At 36.8% G+C, this 22,413-nt stretch overlaps 2 protein-coding genes across 3 annotated transcripts in view; one reads left to right on the top strand and one right to left on the bottom strand.

Moving 5' to 3' along the window:
• LOC129776859 (WD repeat domain phosphoinositide-interacting protein 2-like) overlaps nt 1-6,481 on the bottom strand; it is a 60,245-nt gene extending 53,764 nt beyond the window's left edge. Inside the window, exon 1 of one of the 2 annotated variants that reach the window (XM_055782748.1) lies at nt 5,804-6,481. In XM_055782748.1, the coding sequence (XP_055638723.1) occupies nt 5,804-5,874 (71 nt within the window). In that variant the 5' untranslated portion in view covers nt 5,875-6,481. The remainder of the gene's footprint in view (nt 1-5,803) is intronic. The other variant, XM_055782749.1, reaches the window with a different exon arrangement.
• Nucleotides 6,482-14,852: 8,371 nt separating this feature from the next.
• The window catches only part of LOC129778435 (uncharacterized), a 34,022-nt gene continuing 26,461 nt past the window's right edge, over nt 14,853-22,413 (top strand). The window contains exons 1-2 of the mRNA XM_055785326.1: nt 14,853-15,300; nt 16,435-16,568. Coding sequence (XP_055641301.1) covers nt 15,216-15,300; nt 16,435-16,568 — 219 coding nt within the window. The 5' untranslated portion in view covers nt 14,853-15,215. The remainder of the gene's footprint in view (nt 15,301-16,434; nt 16,569-22,413) is intronic.

Below are 22,413 nucleotides of genomic sequence, written 5' to 3'. Positions count from 1 at the left end.
ACTGATGGAGAGTGAACTGTTTGTGAACGAACTGTTTGCGAGTGAACTGTATGGGAATGAACTGATTGAGAGTGAACTGTTTGGGAACGAACTGTTTGAGAACGAAGTGTTTGCGGGCGAACTGTTTGCGAACTAACGAGTGCAGCTGAAGTGATTTGCGATGGGCGGAATGGATAAATATAACGAGAAAGCTTATAAGGAAAATAAAACAATATTGTTATTTATGAGCAAAAACAACAAAAACAAACATGTAACGCAGGGTTTATTGTGTTTATGTATACTCAATTTTGGGTTAAAAAGTAAATTAGATTTTCGTAGTTTTAAAAGCAAAACAATATATTTTCAATTTCATGTATTCTTTCAATCTCGCATAACATTCATATATTTCCTGATTATCAGAAAAAAATCTGGGAGAAGTTGGGGCGATTCATAGATTAGGTAAACATAAAATCTTATAGTGAGGGCATGTTGAGAAAAAAGTGTTTTCGTTGCTTTCAATTCATTGTTTGCTCAGGGCCCTCAATTGACCATCTTTGTGTTGTTATATAATAACTACGTCCACGCAACCATCATCAGCGATGGAAATCGATCCACGGTGGAACAAAGATCGATTCATCCATACAACTGCTCTGCTCTGCAATAAACATCGGGCTACAGTTCAATAAATAACCCAACAATGATCAATGTCAACTGTCTCCGCTGTCCGGTCAGCTGAACAATGGAAGAACAGAAAGAATACCCTTACGCCTAAATGGCTACTACTGTGTAATTTACCATAATGTAATGGAACAGAAAACTTAACGCCTAAATAGCTACTACTAACTACTGTGTAATTTACAATTTATAGAAACGTAAATATATGTACATGTACACGATTAAACCCGGCTCTGTTACAGCTAAAATGCTAATGAGCCTAATAAATAAATAAATGGGATAAAAAAAAAATCATTGTTTGGCCTATTACGTGTACGTGTTATCGTGATTGTTTGTATGATTGATTGATAGTGAAAATCGCTGCTGATTTTTTCCCTTGAATGAACATTATGAAATATGTTCTTACATGGAACCTGTGTATTGTCCAAAAAGAGAATATGAAAAATTGCACATATTTTGTGCGCATCAAATTATTATATAGACTTTTGTCGATCGATAAACATATTTTCACATACAGTTTGCGACTATCAAAGAAGAAACAGCTTATCTTTCCCCACTAAATTTCCAAAATTTAAATCCCATACGTACACTATCCAATCCAACGATATTAATTAATAGCTGTCTATTGATGTTGGGTTCCAGATAACATTCTAAATTGTTCTTAATACCGCTGAACCAAAGAGCGAAAAAGCGGTTCAAAAGAACTGATTCACTTAGATGAACGATTAGTGAGTGAACCGTTCATCAAAGTGAACTGTTTTGCCCATCTCTACTAACTATCGATCATATTTTTTCTTTTATTTTTTGATAAATTCGAGTTCCAATTATGTTGTTGCATTGTTGCGTTCGCTTGACAATGCTCAAACACATCAATTGTCCTCCGAATCCAATCGTCTGTTTGTTCTAACAAACCATATATACCATATATGGTTTCTTGACCCATATGTAGAGCATGGTTCAAATCGAGAGAAAAATTGATTTCCTGACAACGTGAACTTGCCCGTTTACGTTGAACGAAAGGCGAAGACTCCGATGTAATCAGAAAATGTTCTTATAATTTTGCCATAATTTTAGGGTAAAAGAAAAAAAATCACAGGGTACAAAATGATGTGGTTACTGTGAATTATTTAAAACACAGCCACGATTTCAAACCAAAATTTGAAGCAATATTAATAACTTGTGACTCGGTTCATTATCGTGTAGAAGAGCCCAGCTTTCAGGATTGTGATATTCAGATCGGGATTCATGCTTCAAACCCCAATTATAATATCCTCCAGTATCCGTTTGATCAGATGGAACAAATTACTTAGGTTACACCCCTGGTTCACAAGATAAAGTTTTAATCCGGGAACTTAATTGACGTACTACACCAGTGCTAGTCTGTGGAACGTACATGCACTAGTGATTATAGAATTCACGCATCCTGCAATGTGATATTTGTTTTTTTTTTCGCGGAAACCATCTGAAACATTGATGTGGAATTCATATCTATTTGTTAAGACGCGTTCATCTTATGCCAATCGGCATCGTTCAGCATTAGCCGCCCGATAAAGCCGAATGAGTGTGGACGTGACACCCTACCTACTCGCATCATGCCGAACCCAACCCGAAAAAAAATCGTTCGGTCAGGTATAGCAACCCGCGCATGATAAGGCATCTCTCCTATGTGAAAAGCAATGAATGGCTGGCCACTTACCACTAGGGCAACTTTAGGGGTGTTGGGGTTACGAAAATGGCCACGTGGACACGTTATGTACATAATTTGAAAACAAATCACATCTGTATTTAACAATAAATGAATTTACGAGGAATTTATCGATATTTGTCAATAAAAAGGTTGAGCTGCCTGATACTGCTTCACAGTCGAATATCCATATTTTTTCATATCGTTGAACTTCTTTACTGAAAAGTGTACTTGATAGTAACACACATCGACCGTGAGCGAGTTTTATTTTCATTGGTTTAAGAGGATAATGTCGAAATTACAGGATGAAGTCAAAGCATGTTAGAATGTTGTAATATTAAAAAAGCGTCCAGTTTCACCAGAATAACGCCATACCTCATGTCTCTTTAACAGCCAGGAAGAATTCTTCAAGTTTTTCTGCGATGTGCTTCTCCACCCACCGTACTTCTCAGATATTCCATCTTCAGATTATCATTTGTTCCGGTCGGTGGGAAAAATAACTAAAGGACAAGAATTTCGATTCATTGGATATCATAAAGAAGTTCTGCGATGATGAAATTTTCAAGTTGCGCGAAGAATGACGAAATATTGCATCAGATACTTTATGCACTGACTAACTTTTATTAGTTTGAGCAATTTGGATTTCGATAAAATTAAAACTACATAGAGTAGTGCGGGACAAAGGTGCGCACGGGGCAAAAGTGCGCATTGGCTTTTTTGAAACAAACGAGCATAAAAGTTCGGCAACAGTGTGTTCGTTTGACACATTACTACACAAGAAGTTCACACATATAAACAAGATTAATTTCATGAAAGTGGCAAAAGGTTATGAGGTAAGAAGAGTTTTGCGTTGTTTTGATCTATTTTTTTAAATTTTGGGGATGACGATTTAGTTATATAAAATAACTGTAAAGTTCAAGAGTTATTGAGCGACAATATTTAGGTGCGCACCTTTGCCCTGCACTACTCTAACACCACACAACATTTTAATATCTTGAACAACGATTTTTTGATACCACTGAGGTCTTGTTTCGCTTCAGCTTTTTTTCGATGGTTTTGACTAAATGAATCCCATTGTTGGAGTTTCTCCGAAACTTAAGCAACTTAATGTCCGAGATAAGATTAACAAATGACCCTTTGTTATTACGTAAATATTGTTGTATCAAATAGTTTTACAGCAGTTAATTCGTTTACGAGGTTTTTAGTTTTCCGATTTTCGGTTCCATAATAAAGTGATTAGCGGCTATTCTGTGCTAGTCCCACAAATCGAGGTGAGTACTGCACGTTCAGTACAGGCCATGGAATATTTTCAATAAAGCAATTCTTTCAACTTCCACAGATGTACGTGTTGACCATCGAGGTGGGCAGCCGCGCTCCACCAGAGACGACTATATGATTGTGACGTGGCGTTGAAGTCGGATGGTTCTTCCGACGCTCTACGAAGAAACCTGTTTGTTCAATCACATATATCCGTGTATGTGAAAAATGATGAACGATCCTACACACTGGATTCTTTTTTACGCGATTTCTTTTGCGTGATTATATTTTACGCGAGAGCGTTTGCGAGTGAGGTCGTGACGAGCGCGCCGATGACGGAGCAATCTTTTTTCCACGTGATTCTCTCGAAATTACACGATTTTTTTAAAGCGATTTTATTTTGCACACACGCTTCAATTGCGTAAAAAAAAAATCAGTGTATAGTGCTGAATCGAGTTTAATTTATTCTGAAGAAATGGAGTTTGTCGTGTGCGTCGACCAATCAGCAAGAGGGTTGAATCCTTCCTCTTTACTGCTAAAAGATTTTTTGTCCAATTCATAGGTTCGAATGAAACATATACCGTTTCGTGTATAATAACACCCTTACCCCGCTAAAGAGGTCAAATAGTCTGATTGTTCATCGCATAATAGATCGTAAAGATGTCCACAATAAGGGTAAGGCTTAGGCATCGATTCTTCAAAACTTCATTGATAATCTGATCCAATATATGCCCCGAAGATCCGATATTTTCTTTGCCTTTGTTTTGTTCGTGAAGAAAATAAATTCAATAAACTCTTGATAATTACATCAATTTGATGTATACGAATTTTATATTCGAACAAACTTGATTGCTACTGTTCCTAAATATTTGCATTTATTTTTCTTTTGATTGACTTATCTATATTGACTAATACACAGCTTATGGTTGTGCATAATCGATTACAAATATTTATTCAATACTGTAACTGTGTAAATGGATAGAGAACATATAATATAAATAATGATTTAATTGCGACTGCCAATTGGAATTGCTGTCCCAATGTTCCAGAGAAATTCTTAGTGGTATTCCCTTATGGGCAACTTGAACTTTGATCCAGACAATCGAAAGTAATGTATAAGCTTGTATTGTACTACGGAGTTCCGTCAATTAAAAAATGAGAACGGAACAAAGATTGCCTTTTCAAAAAAAAAAACCTAAATCAATGTACGCAAAATTCATATAAATCGTCAATCGTCGATTTTTTTTTCTTGATGATGTTTGACCAATATTTGGCGCAAAATGACTAATTAATATGTCCGAATGCTGAATTTTAATTCCGGAAATATAAGCTGTATCCGTGTAAAGCTTGATTCGTAATCATTATTCTGCTTTTTCTGTAATTTATGAGTCCACATGTTGTATCCCTTCTCAAATAAAATAATCTAGCAATAATTGACACAACTTTCATCCACAACAGCAAACATTCACCTTGTCTTAAGCTGAGATTACATGGTAAATAAAATAAATGGGCTGCCAAACACAAGTCGTAAGACCACAAATATTGATAAATATTTCATCATGTTCTGTTATCTCCATCAATTCTATCCACTTTTGGTTCCACGAAATGGATGTGCAATCATTTATCAATGCCCCGATACAATTTAAAAGAAACTTAACGTCCACACAGCTCAACAACAATATTTTATTCCGTCTTTCGCAATGACCCGCAATGTTTTGCTTAGATCCTCTCATCACTTGGCAAATCACTTTAGATTAACCAAAGCGGATTAACAACCACACAGTACATCGATTCATTTTTGTTTATGTTCAGAGAACATGGCAGCCAGACAACTGAACCTACAGAAATTTTTTTTTCCTTCGATAAATGCAGTTGTGAGCTCAGCAATATCACACGTACCTCACTAGAGCAAATCAAGTCAACCCCCTGAAGCAAGCATATTATCACATACATAATTCTATGCCACACACTACTAACAGGTAGTGTTGCTCACTGGCCGATGACGATGCTATCCGTAACGGTATGTGTATGTATGATGTTTTCGTCGGTCGCTTCACTGAAGACGATTGTGGTCGTGATTGTAAATATGAGGTCACTTTAGCATCAAACAATGAGTAGAATCAACCCAACGAAATTAGTGCGAGTGGAAAATCGAAACAGTTTTTTCCCTCTTCTACACATAGTGCAAAAAAAAACGTTTCTACTTACGTATAGTCTTGATTAAAATTTATAGAAAATCCACCAGTTTTGCCAAAACATTTCAGATTTGTATCACTCATTTAAGCGAACTTTGCGCTGACGCGAGTTTGAAGCTTTTGCTCTCTTTTTTCTTTTTTTTTTCAGGGCTCGTTTTCACTCTGTAGGATGAGTTTTCTTCACACGAATGTTTGTTGAAATATTTTTTCACGAACTAGTTAAAAATGAAATCGCGTGAAAAATTTGTTGCACACAGAATACTATCACTGAACAGTTTACTTATTTACAGTTGCGTTTCTTCTTTGTTTCTGGGATTGGATTTTCTTTGCACAACCGTAAAGAAAAAAAAACGTCGTTCGATGGGGATTTTAAAAATGCTCACACACTTCCAGTCAATGAATCCAAAAGGAATCGATCCTCACGGAATAAATATTATTGCGAAGTAACCGAAATAACAAACAGCCGAGCAGAAATTGCACACTATTTGCGTTGATTTTCCCAGCAAGGAGTCCGAAGAAAATCAGATGAAAAATTGCACAATTGATGAAAAATAACAAAGTTCTCTTCTGCTATTCTGCTGAGAGATGCTTTTAGCTAATTGGCTGGCTAAAAATATGCACAAAGGAGACGGAGGATCCTTTTCACACGAATTTTCCTTTCAGACTGAGCGAAGCTTCGGATTTTTGTTTGGCACTGGATGTGTTTCAATGCTTTTCAGCTGAGCTGCTATATTTTTTTTCGTACAAAGGAGCGAGCAGCTGCTTCGGTACCAGCAAGATGTTCCACGTGCCAGAACGGGATGGATGAATGCATGAAAACAAGGCGAGGGTGTATTGTGCCACACAACTACCAGTCAATGGAATGCTCGTTGAATGAGCGTCTGTGCTGCTCGTGTGTGTTTCGTAGTAATGTTTATGTTTGTTTCTTACACACTCATTGGGAGCTTTACGATGGGTGGAGGATGCCTCAGGATGAACTCTCGTGAGCTTTCTGCCTTATCAAGAGAGCTCTCATGGCGTGAGAGGAACGTGAATCTTGTTGCGCTATAATGAACGTTTTTCATGGAAATAGCGTTAGAAAAAGAAGTGCATTTAATGACGAACACAAACAATTCTACGCCAAAATTTTTATCGGTTACAATTTAATGTTAAATCTTTTGTTTCCGATTATAAAGTCAAGAATATTATTATTCTAGACATGCGAAACTTTCTGTATTTTTTCATGACTTTAAATCATTATGTTATTTGAAAATCCACATTCGTCCTCTCATTCCAGGTAATCTAGCCACAGTTGATGCGTAGTTCCATACGCTACAGCGCACAAGATTTCACCATATATTGAATCAAACGCAAGTGGTGGTAGCTTTTCTAATAAGAACAATATAAACTGCGTCAAGAACGAATCATTCTCATGTGGAGTTCCGATTGCGCCGTGTTGCACCAAATTCGATAGGTATTTCATAACGTTCTGCAATCGTGAGCATTTCCATCCTGCACTTGAAAAGTGACGTTGCTTTGAACACGTCTTCGTCTTCGTTGGCACTAACGTTCCTAGAGGTACTTCACCGTCTCAACATAATATTTTGAATTTTTAATAATATTCGATTTAGGTTTATATGCCAAATAACACGTCTTAAATGTATTCAGAGCTCCCGGAATGATCCTAGTTCATCAGTATAACGTTTCACCATGCTTTGCAATTGTTAGCAATACAAACCATCGCCTAGATAGTCATCTTGAAGTTATCAATTCAGCAACAACAGCTTACGAAAGCTGATATCGTATATTTTAGGTACTTCATGATCTTTACATTTTATGGTATCATTGATGTTAAGATCTTTCAATTCTGGCCAAAAATAGTTTTCCAATATGTCACGATAGCGTTCTTCATTGACGGCATGAAAACCACACCAAACAGATTTGTTTGCGGATGCAATGGTGTTTCTTGAAACACATGTGGGGTTTTGCATCTGACCAATGACGAATAGTTTGCTTGTTGACAAAGTCATTTTGCCGATGAGGGATTTGAGGATTTTTGTGAGAAAATCATCATTTCGTTCAAGATTCGCCAGAACCCAATCGGAGAAATTTCGTCGCTTCATATGGTCGAGTGGCTTCAGTTCATGAGTCAATTTGATCTTGTAAGAATGTAGCCCAAGGTTTTTTTTCGCAAAATACGTCAATTGACTGATTTGGGTAATTTCGGATGGATTCACTTGCGGCTACGATAGTTTCGTTGCTTCGCGGCTTCTCGTTGGCACGGGAAAACCAACAGAAAAACAGGAAGTGGGTTATATCTATGGTATAACCGCAAGGGTGACGTAGGACTATCGTTGATTTAGCGATAATTTTTTTGAAGTTGAATCTAAATCCATTCTGAATGAATGAATAAATGGATATTTGGGGGATTTCGAAAACGAGAGCGTTACGTTGGAGGCACAAGGTTTTATGCAAACATTAAAAAAACTCTTTCACATGAATGTATTTTCAATTCCCAGGGGAACTGGCAGATTATTTTTCAGCAATGATTAGATTTTTCCAGATTTTCCTCGATACTCGAAGCGATAACGAAGTGGTTTATACTAACTCGATAACCACCTGTTAATAGCACTTGGTTGAAAAATATATGGTCACAGTGTTACATGGATAGAAACCAGATTATTTTTCAGCAACGATTAGATCCTTTCGAAATTTTCTTGATGCTGAATGGCATCCAAACGAAAAGAATTTCACGCGTTTATGTGTGTGTGTGGCTGCTCCGATGTCTTCCCGGGGAACCGTTTGTGGCATCACTCTCCTCCTGATGGATTCCTTTCTGGCCTAAGGTGCACAAACAGGCTCTTGGTGACAGCGTTCATCCGCGCCTTCGTGATAAACGAAGAGGTTCACCACAACAGCGACAACATGCTTCAATCGCTGTTCAATTATAACTGAGTGGATTTCCGAACGGCGCTCGCTTATATACCGATTGCTGATTTCAATAGCCTATTTTGAAAGCAATTTGAAGGCTATTGAAACAAGTTTTTGGATCAAAAAGTAACAAGTATATAACGCGTAGACATTTTATCTTTCGAATGAAGTGTTTATCATACCATTTCGTTCAATTGTTTAGGAGCTATTAACGCTCAAAATCTCAGTCTCCGGCGTAACGCTTCCGTTTTCGAAACTTTGATTTTACACCCCGGTATAGAAATGAAGGACGTAGTCCTACGTCAAAAATGTAGACTCAAATTTGATCACTAAACTATGGACAGCCTGCCGGCTGGGACGTTCATTATGGCCGAAAATTGGAGTAAGCGTTGCGAGTTGCAACCTTCTTGGATGGCACTTACGTTCCCAGTGGAACTATTACATTCTCAACGTGGGTATTACTTCCGTGGTAAGCACTAGTTGACGAAAAATCCCCCGGCCAGAACGGGAATCGAACCCAAACACCTGGCATGATAATGTGGGACGGTAACCACTCGGCCACGGAAAGACGGAAGCACATTCATGTACTTCACCACAATGAAAATGTTGATTTTGACTAACGTTTTGACATTGACAGCTCATTAAAATGTTATAAGGGCTCGTTCAATCGTGGACACAAAATTGTCAAGTCGCTAATGGATGGCCCTTCATTATTGCAAAGAAAAACTTCTTCAAGATCAATCAAGAGGGTTTTACGACTAGGCATGTGTACTTGGTCCACTATGACTGAACTGAATTTGATGATGAAATTATATCATTTTTCAAAAATCATATCATTTATACCGTCGACGAGGATTTTAAACTGTAGAGTTTCCTCCACTAAACCTATACAATAAAAAACCGGTTTTATGGCTAGAAACAGTATTTAACTTTACTTTATTTTACTTTATCAAAAATAATCGATTAGTATACATTTTCAAGTACAGTAATCGATTTTCTAAAAAAAATCTGTTTCAACGACAAACTAGCGTGATTTAAAAAAAAACATTTGCAGTCAATGAAAGACAACGATTGGACTTGGAATCGATCGTGAAAGGTTTAGTAATTTTTTTTTTACTCTCTGGAGCTCCTTATGCGGAGAAATCCAACATTTAATTTTCTTCCATTTTCTGGTTGTCAGTAAAACGTGGTTTCTCTCTAGTCGCTATGGCCGTATGAACTCTGACTGGATACTATTATCAGCTTTAACTAATCAGTCAAAATAAATTTATGCCATGAAACTAGCTGTATTCAACATAAGTGTGATCTGATAAAAGTGGAGTGTATGTTGACACCGAACACCGACCATTAGAATGCCAAAAAAGATTACTCTGACTGTCTGACTGAAACTGATTTAAATGCTATATGAATAAAATAGGTGAGATGGGAAAAAATACTGTTGTCATCAGGCCATAACTAATACTGGAACGTTATTTTAAAAAATCGATATGACAACACAAAAAAAAACTGTAATCTGTAGCTACAGATTCTTGGTTTCGAAAAGGCTTAAGAATCCGTAGGAAAACAATACAAGGAACATTTTCTCATAAGCGATCATTCTTGCGAAATTCCATTTTTTGTCGCCACACAAGTGTATGACTTTGCGTGCTTGCTATATTGGACGTTTGTTTGGTGCTTGTTGGTTTGCGCTGTAAGAACGATGTCTGGCGAACCATAGAGGCAATACTAAATGAAATGTGGCATGATCTTCTGTAGGAGCCTTAAACCACTGCGGCCATTGGTTGATCTATTGTGATGCATGTAGCATGATATTTGATACTTGAAGGCCCTTGTTGTTGTTTTGCTACCTTGCAATAAATAGTTGAAGTAGTTAACAGATGTGGAATAATGATTAAGATGTAAATAATAAAGATGTGGAACATATGGTCAGCTTGTGTATTGTTCTCACTAGGGCAAGAATGAATCATCAATCAACCAACTACTTCTGCAAAACAAAACTGAGATTTTCTACTAAATAGTTATTTTGATTAATCCGATAAACAAGCGAACTGAATGAGATAATTGCGTAATCCTAAGTCAACAATGCGTAACTCGCACGCAACCCCGTATATTTTTTTAATTCACGAACTGTTAATATTGGTGATGATTTTTCTATATGTGAGACATACATATTCCACGAGAATTTTGTATCAATCATTTTAACACTCCATAACAATTCATTCACAGTGAAATTTAATAAAATCATGTATTTTATGAAACAACAGACTTTAAAACAAAGGTGCCTGGAGAAACCAGTATTGCAAATGCATGATAGTAGGAGGAGCTTTTGTTCCCACCGAAATGAATTCCCTAACAGAGGTTTCAAAACCAAGGTGCTTGAGGGAAATCAACTTTGCAAATATATGCAAGTCGGGGGCATTTTTATATTGCAAATAAGGTGAGTGATACAATTAATTCTACCAAATAAAATTTGAATTTGGAGCATTAATGTTGATTGCTTCGTGAAATTTCATATCAATGAGCAACATTTAGTGTAAAATTGTAGATGGTAGCGTGCAATATTTAGTGTAAATTGTATATGGTAGCTGTTAAGGATTAACTGAATCACCCTATAATTTTGTATAACAGTTTATATTGAGCACACTATCATACGCTACTCTTATCACTTACTCAGAAGATCAAGCTAGCGGAAGAGTAGGAATAGGCTTTCCTATGAGTTCGGGTTAGTGATCGGATTCTGTGCATACTATATAACGCGTATACAGTAGCCAGCTCAGCCTCACTAAAATAAAGTTCATCTAGCAGAATACATCTTATCTCAAATAAAATCATACCCTTTCTAAAAGGCCAATTCGAATACCGAGCCAATCTAGTGTTATTTCTAAGAGTAGCGGTTGTGTTAAAATGACTTAAAATATCAAATGATTTATTTCAATCTACATAAATAAAAACCAATGTGCATTTCCGCTCGAGAACGGATCGTCCGGTTTAAGCTGTCTGTTTTGTTGTGCTCATTTTCACCGAAGGGAAGATTATGTGGCGAGAAAAATTGGAAAGTGAAGGAATATTCGAAAAAATGATTTCCCATATGCTCTACATATCGTATTAGTTATTGTTATTCCAATTTAAATTCGCATTGAGGCATATAGCATCGTGTTCCGTTAGGTTTGAAGCGAAAATGGAAATGGGTTAAATAAACACTCAGAAAGTGAAAATTTTAAAAGAAAATTACCTTTTCCATTTCAAATATGTTTTCTCTATAATAAAGTAACATAATTTTTCTGATGAGAAAAATTGATAAGAGTGTTCGATAATGATAATTATCTTCTATTACATTGGTTAGTTTTTATTCTAACGCACGCCTTCATCCATACAGAACACAGGAGCCGTCTAGTCAGGGGTCACATAAGGCGGCTTTCATCATATCTCATTACACTTCGGCATCTTCTATCGTGATACGCACCATCCAACGACTAATCATCATCCTTCTGTTCTCATCACTCGGTTGCAAACACTGGTGGAGTAAACATACAATACCCAACAACCAAACCAAACGGCCCTTTTCAGGACCACCAAATCATTATCAAAGAGTTTAACGTTGTAATTCTTCAAACATATCCAAGATCAGCATGCAACAAATAGCCTAACAGAATCCTTCGTCAAATATGCAGTCGTGTCTCGGACACAACCCTGCTGTAACTTTTTTTCTGACTACATAGCAAATTGAGTTCCCATTTCGTTTAACCTTCCTATACTCGCGCACTGGTCTCACAGATCGAGAGATCAATAATTCGTAGATTTCTTAGAAAACATCAACACTATGACCAAGGCGTTGTACTATAGGTGGACCGAAACGTCAAAATTGCTGTTCGGCCATTCAGTTGTTTTCCTCAGCGAGTTGATATTAAACCATAACCACACAACCAAACAAAAGTGAATAAATCTGAAAGCTACGTCTTGTCATGAAAGTGTCAAAAACGAAACACCTATCGTTCAGCATCTTGACTACGATTTTGCAATTCTCTCTACACCCAAACTAGCCTCGGCAGAAAACATTTCATCTTTGGCAGGAAAGATGCCATTTTGTGTGCATCTGGGTGAAATGCGCAAACAATGAGCTGTTTTTTTTAAAGCTTAAAGAAAGGTTTGTATGTATGCGAGCAGACATCTCTTTCTGTTTTCTTTTCTCATTTCATTTGGGATTGTGCAAAAAAAAATCATACGAAGTCAATGGGGATCGAACCAAGGCCAGCTGGCATGCAAAGCTATATCAAACGAGTACGCTATCCATATAGCTGCCAGTGCTGACATAAGGTAGCGTGATAATATTACACCTCATCATAAAATGAAGTTGGAAAGCTTTTTCCAAGAGGATAAAGAAGAACACGGACGAGAATATATCTTTCTCTGTCTGGGCCGTGTATTTGGCAAACTATACGAAGAGCTTTCAAATGCTTTCATTTAAATGTGTGTCCTGTTTCGCTCGCTCATATTGGCTCTAGCATATATATTATACAAATGATATACATGTAGAGTAGTAGAGTAGAACATTCTCTGTTATTTTTTAGCTCATTTAATGTAATAAATCGGGATGCCATAACATGTGCTAGAAATTAACTTTGGGTATAGCTTCTTCATTTACCGTTCGTCATTGTTTAGCGTGCTGCAAGTTTTGTTACTAAGAGGGCGTTCGTCATTTTTTTTTATTATAATCGGTCTGTGACACCAACGCGAGTATACAAGTAATTTTTTTGGACAAGTGACTTTTTTCCTATTTTAGAATACTGTTCAAGAAAATGTATAAATTAATGTTAGTAATGTAGAATATTTATTGATTATAATGCATAACAGGACTATTCTTATTTGATTTTAGTCCTTTTTGTTACCGGATTGAACGAAGAACGAATAAAAACGTCGTTAGATTCATACGTGCCAGAACAAAATACAAATGTTTGACTTTAATATATTCGCCAAATACAATGGTTACACATATAAACAGGTGTGAAAGAATTTCATTTGCGGAAGAATTGTAAACTATAACTGCGCTAGAGAAACTAAGCGTTGGCTGATGGTTATTTTTCACAAATCCATTTTTGGGGATATTTTTTTTACAAGATATGGGCTGAAAAAATATCGTCAAGAAAACAAGTCGCAGGAAGTTTCTAGAAGTCCTATTATATCATCTTATTCTGCCCCATCGAAAAAAAACACGCATTAATTTTAAGTTACCAAGAACACAGAGACAAAGGATATTGGAAATATTCTAACTCAATATTCCAGAACCTTCATCATCTAGTAACTATCTTGAGGTATCTTCTTTTTGAAAAAAAGACACAAAAAACGTTATAACTACATGAAATGTACAAAATATGTTTGAGTATGCAGTTATGGTATGTTCTTATTCTTACACCAATGAAACCTTAATCGATTAATACGTATTTATGTTATTTCACAGCCCTATATACTTTCATCAATTATATTCAGTTGTTTACTTTTGGTTAATAACAGGAAAAAAACGAATTTCGTTATTTTTTGTTGAAGTATCAAAGTATTTATTAAGACTGAATGAAGTTAAATAAATCATACATTATTGGGTTTTTTTATTCAATCATACTCTTTTCTTCAAATAATTACCAATAACGCTTAAAATCTACACAATAGCAATATTACAGAGAAATTCAACTTTCGGTATGTGACACCGTGCGCAAGTACATGATTTTGCGCGGGAGCGTTAACTAAACCTTGCCGATTTTGTAGTTCGATTATGGGTTTGGTTTTTCGCATCTACTTCCAGACAGGATCTCAAGGGAATGTCCTCCTTGTATTCTTTTCGAGTCATATATTTCATTAAACATTTTTCTGATTTTTTTAAATTTTCTTATTTCCCATATTCGTTTAGTTGAACAACTGACTATGAGCCGATTACGGGAATTCTCTGGAAATTGGAAATTTTAGTTTAACCTACTGGTAATCGTATAAGAAAATATTCGAATTCAGTTAAATCTTATAGGAGAGAATACTGTGATTTGTTCCAGTGCAACCGTCACTTACTTCAATTATTTCATACTATTCACTGACACGTGAAATATTTCACCAAGTGCGCAGCGCTTGATTTGCACGATACGCCTCGCGAAAATAAATGCCAAAGAGTAATACGCAAGAAAAATCAAAACAACAGCTGCTGTGTGATTCAGTTCAACAGCAAGTGAAAGCAGCTCGTCGTGACATCCGCGGCGGACATTGGAAACCATGTAGTGTTTGTGCGCTCAGTGACTGGTGTTGAAGTGCGAGGCAACAAAAATAATAAATAATACGACGATACGGCGCTAGGCTGCCGACACCTAGGCGCACTATATTTCGGGAAAAAAAAGATTACTCAAAAGTGGAAAAGAAGAGCATTCAACCCGCATGCTGTCTCTGTCCGTCTAGTACAGCTGGCCGTTAAATGGTATCGGACCGTCTGACTCATTGGTTGATAGTAGACCAATAAAACGCTAACGTTCGTTTTCTAAACGATGAGTGCAACTACTAGTGACGAGGCGCCTAAGATGTCTAGACTGCTGAAATTAGCCCAAAAGTTTAATTGTTTTTACTTGAATGGTGAGTGAGATTGGAAAATTGTTACGCATGAAAACTGAATCCTCTGTATGGTTGGAGTGCCGATTGCATAAAATCGATATCGAAGTTGGGCTGAACCTGAAGAAAAAATCGTCAGTGCTCAAATGTTGACTCTAGTCTACAGTGTCGCAAGAATGGAGAAATGATAGTCAGAAGATTGTACACACCCATGCATTGTTAAAAATTAGTATTGTACAATATTCTCAAATTCCAATGGTGACCATTTTGTAGGAATAAAAATTCAGTCAATTGATCCATCAAAATGAGATTTCATCATAGCTGTTAAAAGTGGGAGTTTGGTTGAACACGACACGTTCATTCCAGTGACAAAATTTTCGATTTTAACTTCTACATCACATACATTCACCTGTGACCACCTGCAGGCCTTAAACCCTTCCCGGCTACAACGAAGCGATTTGGCGTCCACGTAGAATTTTTTGGTTTTATTTTTAGCAAAATTGTTTATTCGCGACTAGCGGCCCAATTCTATATTTTAATAAGTTTACCGCAAAGTCATTGGAATAGCTTTGCTGTTGCACTCAGACTCTCGCAACAACGCAGACGCACACACTCTCTCACACAAAAAACGCATCGCAGCTGCTCACTGCTCACTCTCTCACTATGTTTGTGTTTACGTCAAGAATACGAACATTTACGACCGTTTACGACTGTTCACGACGACCGCGCTTTATTTTTTAGCGATTTTATTTATAGTAAGACAACGGTCGCAAAATACGTATTTGTTGGTAAATAAAAGGGCGGTAAAATGTGTCTCGTAGGAGAGATAAAAAATCACGGATCAAATAGTGTACATACGTTTATTTCCTGATTTTCTTTTTATAAATGTTGGGTGCAATTCATCCCGCGTCACAGCTCGAATTCAATGCTTATTCTTGGATACGAAATGAGCCTGTAATTTATGACATCTCCACTGAATCCTAATTGAAAGTGAAAAGTTTGAATGTTGAGATACAGAGAGCAAATGAACTATAGAGTCGAAGCACTTATTTCGCGCCATTCTAAAGGATTGTTTTCTGATTGGAAATCTAAGCATTCGCATTTGACTCCATTTAATAAATCGTTGCTATAAATGAAATTCTCTTTAACGTATTCTAGGACTTGCTAAAGGAGATTGTCGACCGTTTGTTGTGAATGGGCAACAGGTCGGACTTATTAGCCAAAATGTATTGGAACATTTACTTAAATACCCGGAGGTTTTCTTCATACGAGACGCTGAACAAGGAAATCAGGTATGTGTGTAATTCATCTTCCCTTGATATTTGAATGTCTATACTGCCGTTCCACGCATAGTTGTCCCATGTTCCAAAATCAGCAACTGAGGAAAATGCAATCAAAGTTTCTTCCATATTTGCCTACCAGAAGCTTTAAGCATTACAGTTTAGCAATACATAGGGTTTTTTATAAGCAATAAACTGTTGGTTAATGATACGTGAAAAGATCCTCTCATTTTGATTCATTAATCTTGATAACGAGTTTAAAAATTCATGGCGGGACAGTTATATTTAGAATATCAATATGGGACAATTGAACTTGATGTTGTTTTTTGAAATACTGGGAATAAACAATATTTTTTTTATGTTTTTCCGAAAGATTATGCATAAAAATATTGTTTTATGAAGAAGGGAGTGATCTACAACACCTTTGCAGAATATAAATCTTATTGTTATTAGGTATCCAGTATCAAGATGTACACGTGTTCTGTTAAACTTTTTTTTTGTTTGAGAATTAGTTCGTTCTTCCAAACCAAAAATGAATGCATTAGCTCTGCTGAAAGCGTGACATAAAATTCTTGTATTTGAATTTGAGATGCCGTGTTCAGATTTAAGATATGGATTCGGTGCTCAAATTGCGGATTCTTATTAAGGTTTGGTTAATTCTGAGTTCAGATTTTTAAATTTAGAATCCACTTTTAGATTCCATATTCTAATTTAAATTTTCAATTCAGATTTCAGACTCAAATACATATTTTAGGTCTTGACTCCAGGGTTAGTTTACAAATTTAGAATCCATATTTAGATTTCAGACGAAGATTCTATGTCTGAATCTCAGAGGCTCAGATTCCTTATTTAGGTTTCATTTAGGTTTCGAGATAATATATAAGTGCACCCGTGACCAAGTGGTTAGCTTCTCACATTATCATGCCGGGTGTTCGGGATCGGTTCCCGTTCTGGCCGGGGGATTTTTCGTTGGAGAAATTTCCTTCGACTACTTGCACTGTGGTCACGCGTATTCTAGAGCTTGAGAGCTTGCCCCTCGGAATACATTCAAGGCGTGTTATTTGGCTTAAGAAATCTCAACTAAGTATTAATAAATAACGCTAGTTAATACATACGTTGAGACGGCAAAAGTTTCACAGGGAACGTTAACGCCATTCAAGAAGAAGGTTTCGAGATTCAGATTTTATGTTTAAATTACGGACTCAGATTCGAAAATTCCAATTTGATGTTCGGTTTTTAGATTTAGATATTTGCAATCTGACGTTTGCACCTGAACTCTGACCGGAGGAGTTTAAATCTTTAATCCGAACATAGAATCCGAATCCAAAGAAGGTCCGGGTCAAAATTGAATATACAGTCTGAATCTGAACTAGAATTTTAATCTGGGAATTACAATCCAATTCTGGAATTGAAATCGGCAGTTTCAACCCAGATTATAGATACTAATTTAAATCCTGAAAACTGATATGGAATCTTTATTCGAAGTTTGAGTGGATTTCTATAATAACGCTGATATCTAAATTTAGAATCCAAATCCATAGATATGCAGTTCCAGAGTCAGCATTGAATGTTAGATATTAACCTGGAGACTGAACCTAAACAAGGATTCTATTTTTTGAAAAAAAACAGAACCCAAGTCTAGTGTCTAAAGTTCGAATAGGATTCAGCAATCTGCATAATCCATAGATTGAAAATCCAGATTATCCAGGTTCAGATTCAAATCTTGAAAATTAATATGGAATCCTAATCTGAAGTTCGAACTGAGTGGTTCGGAGCGTAGAGTCTGAAGCTGGAATCTGAATTTAGAATCCGAATAGCACAAAAATGATCATGAATTCTGAAACGGAATTCAAGTCAAGAAAATTGACCGTCAAGTCAAGAAAGTCAAGGAGACCACAGATAGTGAGCACCATGAGCCAGAATAGAGTCCCAAATCTATACCCGAAGTGTGAATTTGCAAATTGGAATAGAAAAATTTTAGCATAGTATAGATCGAAATCTGGAATCGGAATCAGTAATTTGGACCTAGAATCCTAAATTGAGGAATATAAATCTGAAATAGTTGTCGAGGAAAATGTTAATATGGAATCTAGATCTGTATTCCGGCTTACACTGTGGTCACGCGTATTTTAGAGCTTGCCGCTCCAGAGTACATTCAAGGCGTGTTATCCGGCATAGAATTCTCAACCAAGTACTACTAATAAAATTGACCCAAGTAATGGTACGTTGAGAAGGCAAAAGTTCCACTGACACGTTAGTGCCATCCAAAAAGATCTGTATTCCAAATCTGTACTTCAAACCTTGATTCTAATTCTGAAATCTGAATCTGGAATCTAAGTCTGCAAAAAATATGCAAATATGTGAACTCGAACTTTTAATTTGGTGTATAGAATCTGGATTTGAAATTTGAAATTTTGAAACTACAATATGAAATCCAAAATCTATTATCTACAATTTAAAATAGAAAATCTAGATCTGAGTCTGAATCGGAAAATCCGGTGAGTGAGAATAAATCCCAATGTTGATTTGAATCGAGATCTGAGTCGAGAATGTACTCTTAGAATTCGCGTTTGAAATCAACATCTCAAGCTTGAGTTCATAAAGTATGAGTTCTAAATCTTTGAGTCTGAAATCGAAATTTCAAGTTCAAATCGGAATCTTGAATCCGAGTTTGATATAAGGCATATTTGAGTTTCAAGAGGAATCTGAAATCTAAAACTAAAATGAGGCATCTATTCGTAGTTTAATCTGAATTCCTAAATATATACCATTTGGATTCGAGTGAAACCTCTAAATCCGGCACTGGACTCTGGAATGAGCAAGTATAAATATTGAATTCTAATCTGGAAAACAGAAACCAAATCTGTAGTTACCAATCTGATCCAAGAATCCGAATCTAAGAAATTTGCTAAATCTGGATTCCAAAGTTATAGCTTAAATTTTAAAATCATAAAATCGAATCTAAAATTAAAAATTTGAATCTTGGTGAAACTCAATTTGCACTGGGATCGCCGTTTGAAACAGAATTTCTATTTAAAATTCGTATCTGGAATCTTCATCTCGAAACTAAATTTGATTAACATATACATTTACATATGAAAGCAATGGTCTGGACCTGGATCTGGATTTCGAATACAATTTCAGAATTTGGACTCTGTAAGAGTTCGCTAGAATAGTCTAGATCAAGTCTAAATTATGAAATTTATTATTTTAAAAATAACGAAGACTGAATTTGAGAATTCTAGCTTTAAATTTATATCGAAAATCGGGGCACAAATCGAAATTCGAAATCTCTACACCCAAACTAGTGTAGACAGGAAAGATATCATCTTTGATCGAAAAGATGCTTCTTCCTGCGTAAACAGATGAAACGCACAAATAAAAGCACATTTTTCAAGACTGTTACAATGTTTGTATGTATGGAGCAGACTTCTCATTTCCTCAGACTGAATGTTAGCTTGGAATTGCACCAAAAAAGGCCTAACGATGCCAAGCAGAGAATGAACCAAGGGCGGCTGCTCCACACGATCACACCATCCACATAATCCACTGGTGCTGTTATAGTCATGCATGAGAATATTACACCACATTATAAAATGAAATTAGAGTTTGAAAGTATACACGGAAAGTGTTTTATGAGAGTAAAAAGGAGAGCGTAAACAACTTGAGTCGTTAACCTTTTTGCGACGGGTGAAGTGTATGTGGCAAAGTATGGTACAGGTGCCCCGTGGCAAAAGGGGTAATGTGTGTTTATTTGCAAAGTGTCTCTTATTTTGTCCATGCTTGAAGTGTAGTATAAAAAAGGGGTATACCACAATAGTTCAAAATAATAGACAGTTATGCCTAGAATATCAACATAGGACAATTGAGCATGATGTATTTTTTTTAAAGCTGAGAACAAAGAATATTTCTTTGTGTTTTCCCGGAAGGTTAGAGATAAAAACTAGTGATGAAACGGATAGGAGTTTGGCCGGATTCCGGATACAGGAGATCCGGCAAGCTTCGAGGCCGGATAGCCGGATATTCGTCTCTCTATTTGCGAATACGAAACTGGGAGGAATTGCATGTGTGTATGAAGCCTGAATATGCATTAATAGAATATCAAGTTTTCTGCAAGGAAAAAACGTTTTTTTAGAGTAGGTAATATGAATTCAAATAAGCAATGAACATCTATAAATTAATCATTCAAGATTAAAAACATGGAACTGTCTTCGGGGTTGATAATCTAAGAGAGAGAACACTTACTTCGTCACAAATCAAATTAAACGAAGCAAGAGCTCACGACATCTTTTGGGGCAGTTTCAACGAAGTGGCAAATGAACATAATAGTCATCGTCACGTTCAGGAAAATATCCCAATACAAAATCGACTGTTATGCGAAAGTATTTCGAATGGATCGCAATCACGTTCCCCACGCCCGTCATTAAACTCTAAGCAGTACCACTATTGGCTAAGTTTGCTAGAGCTTACCTTTCAGCTTCTTACAGTAGTTTTTACAAAGAAAGGTTGTGCTCTGAAGCTGGCCTGGTGTAAGGCAGAGCGTAATTGGTTGGTTAAAAAAATTATAATAAAAGTAATAATGTTAATGAATTAACTTTATGAGTTAATATTAATTTAATTTTGGTGCTCCCGAGTGGTTAACGTCACACATTATCGTGCATTTTAGGGAGTTCCGATCGGGCAGTCGTCGGGTGCAGACGCATTTTAGTTCGCTCCGCGTTTGTTTTTTTTTTTCATCGTCGTGCAACGTGTTCAAACGTGTTTCGGTTTCATCCACCGTGTGAAAATGTGTCAAATGTCGGAGTATCTTCGAAAAGTATTTGCTCAGAAAGTCTAAAAGTGCTTTTTTTCGTTTTTTCGCCAATTTGCTAATTCGTCGAACCGGCTCAGACTTGCTCGCGTATCTTCTCCCCATCAGTTTTAGTGCAAAGTGTTTGTGTGTGTATATGTCGTAGTGCGTTTATCACCGCGGGAGAATCAACAGGCGTTATGCCACATCGTGAGCTAAGTGCTTCTATTCATTCTTTCAAACATTTTTTGACGTAGGACTACGTCTAACCGGAAGATATAGGGGGTGAAATGGAAATCTAGGCACTGAACAAGTAGGAAAAAATGCAAGATTTGGAACGCTTATAACTCGAGCATTTCTCAATAGATCGCAAAGGTTTTTGCATCAATTGATAGGAAATATATCTACGCATCTATCATAACGAATAACATTTCATTTTTCATGAGATAAATAATTGAATAATTGTGAAATATCAAGCATTGTCAAAATGCACAATGTGCCCATTTTTGATTGGTCTATTTTGTGCTCCTCAAATCGTACCGACCAAAACGGGCAACCAGAGCAGCAGCGAAATAGAATGAAGCACGATTGGAAAGGAAAAAAAAATGAACGAAACATTGGTCGCAGTCTCACACATGCGTAATTCTCGAGCCAGCCAGTCAGCTTAAAAATCCCCGCTCCGCTGCCGTAACGATCATTCTCATCCAAACCGTACACCACATCGGTTCGCATCACAACACATCAACAAACCAACCCAAGCAGCCATGTCTGGACATGTTAAGGGGGAAAAGTGAAGGGAGAGGCAAAATCCCGCTCGAACCGTGTTGATCTGGAGTTCCCCGCAAGGGTAGCTAGGCCGAGCGCGTTAGTACCAGTGCACCAGTCCACCTAGCCGGCGTTATATAGTTTCGGCCGCCGAAGTGATCGAGTTGGCTGGCAAAGCTGCTTGCGACGATAAGGAAACCCGCATTCAGAACAGAACACATTTGGTTCGGTAGACATCAAGACAACAGGCAGTTGCAGCGAGTGGCGAGTGGCAAACGCAATCGCAAAACGGCATCAGGTAGC

This window comes from Toxorhynchites rutilus, chromosome 3 (genome assembly GCF_029784135.1).
Source record: "Toxorhynchites rutilus septentrionalis strain SRP chromosome 3, ASM2978413v1, whole genome shotgun sequence".
NCBI lineage: Eukaryota > Metazoa > Arthropoda > Insecta > Diptera > Culicidae > Toxorhynchites > Toxorhynchites rutilus.
This window is presented reverse-complemented; position numbering and strand designations above follow the sequence as displayed.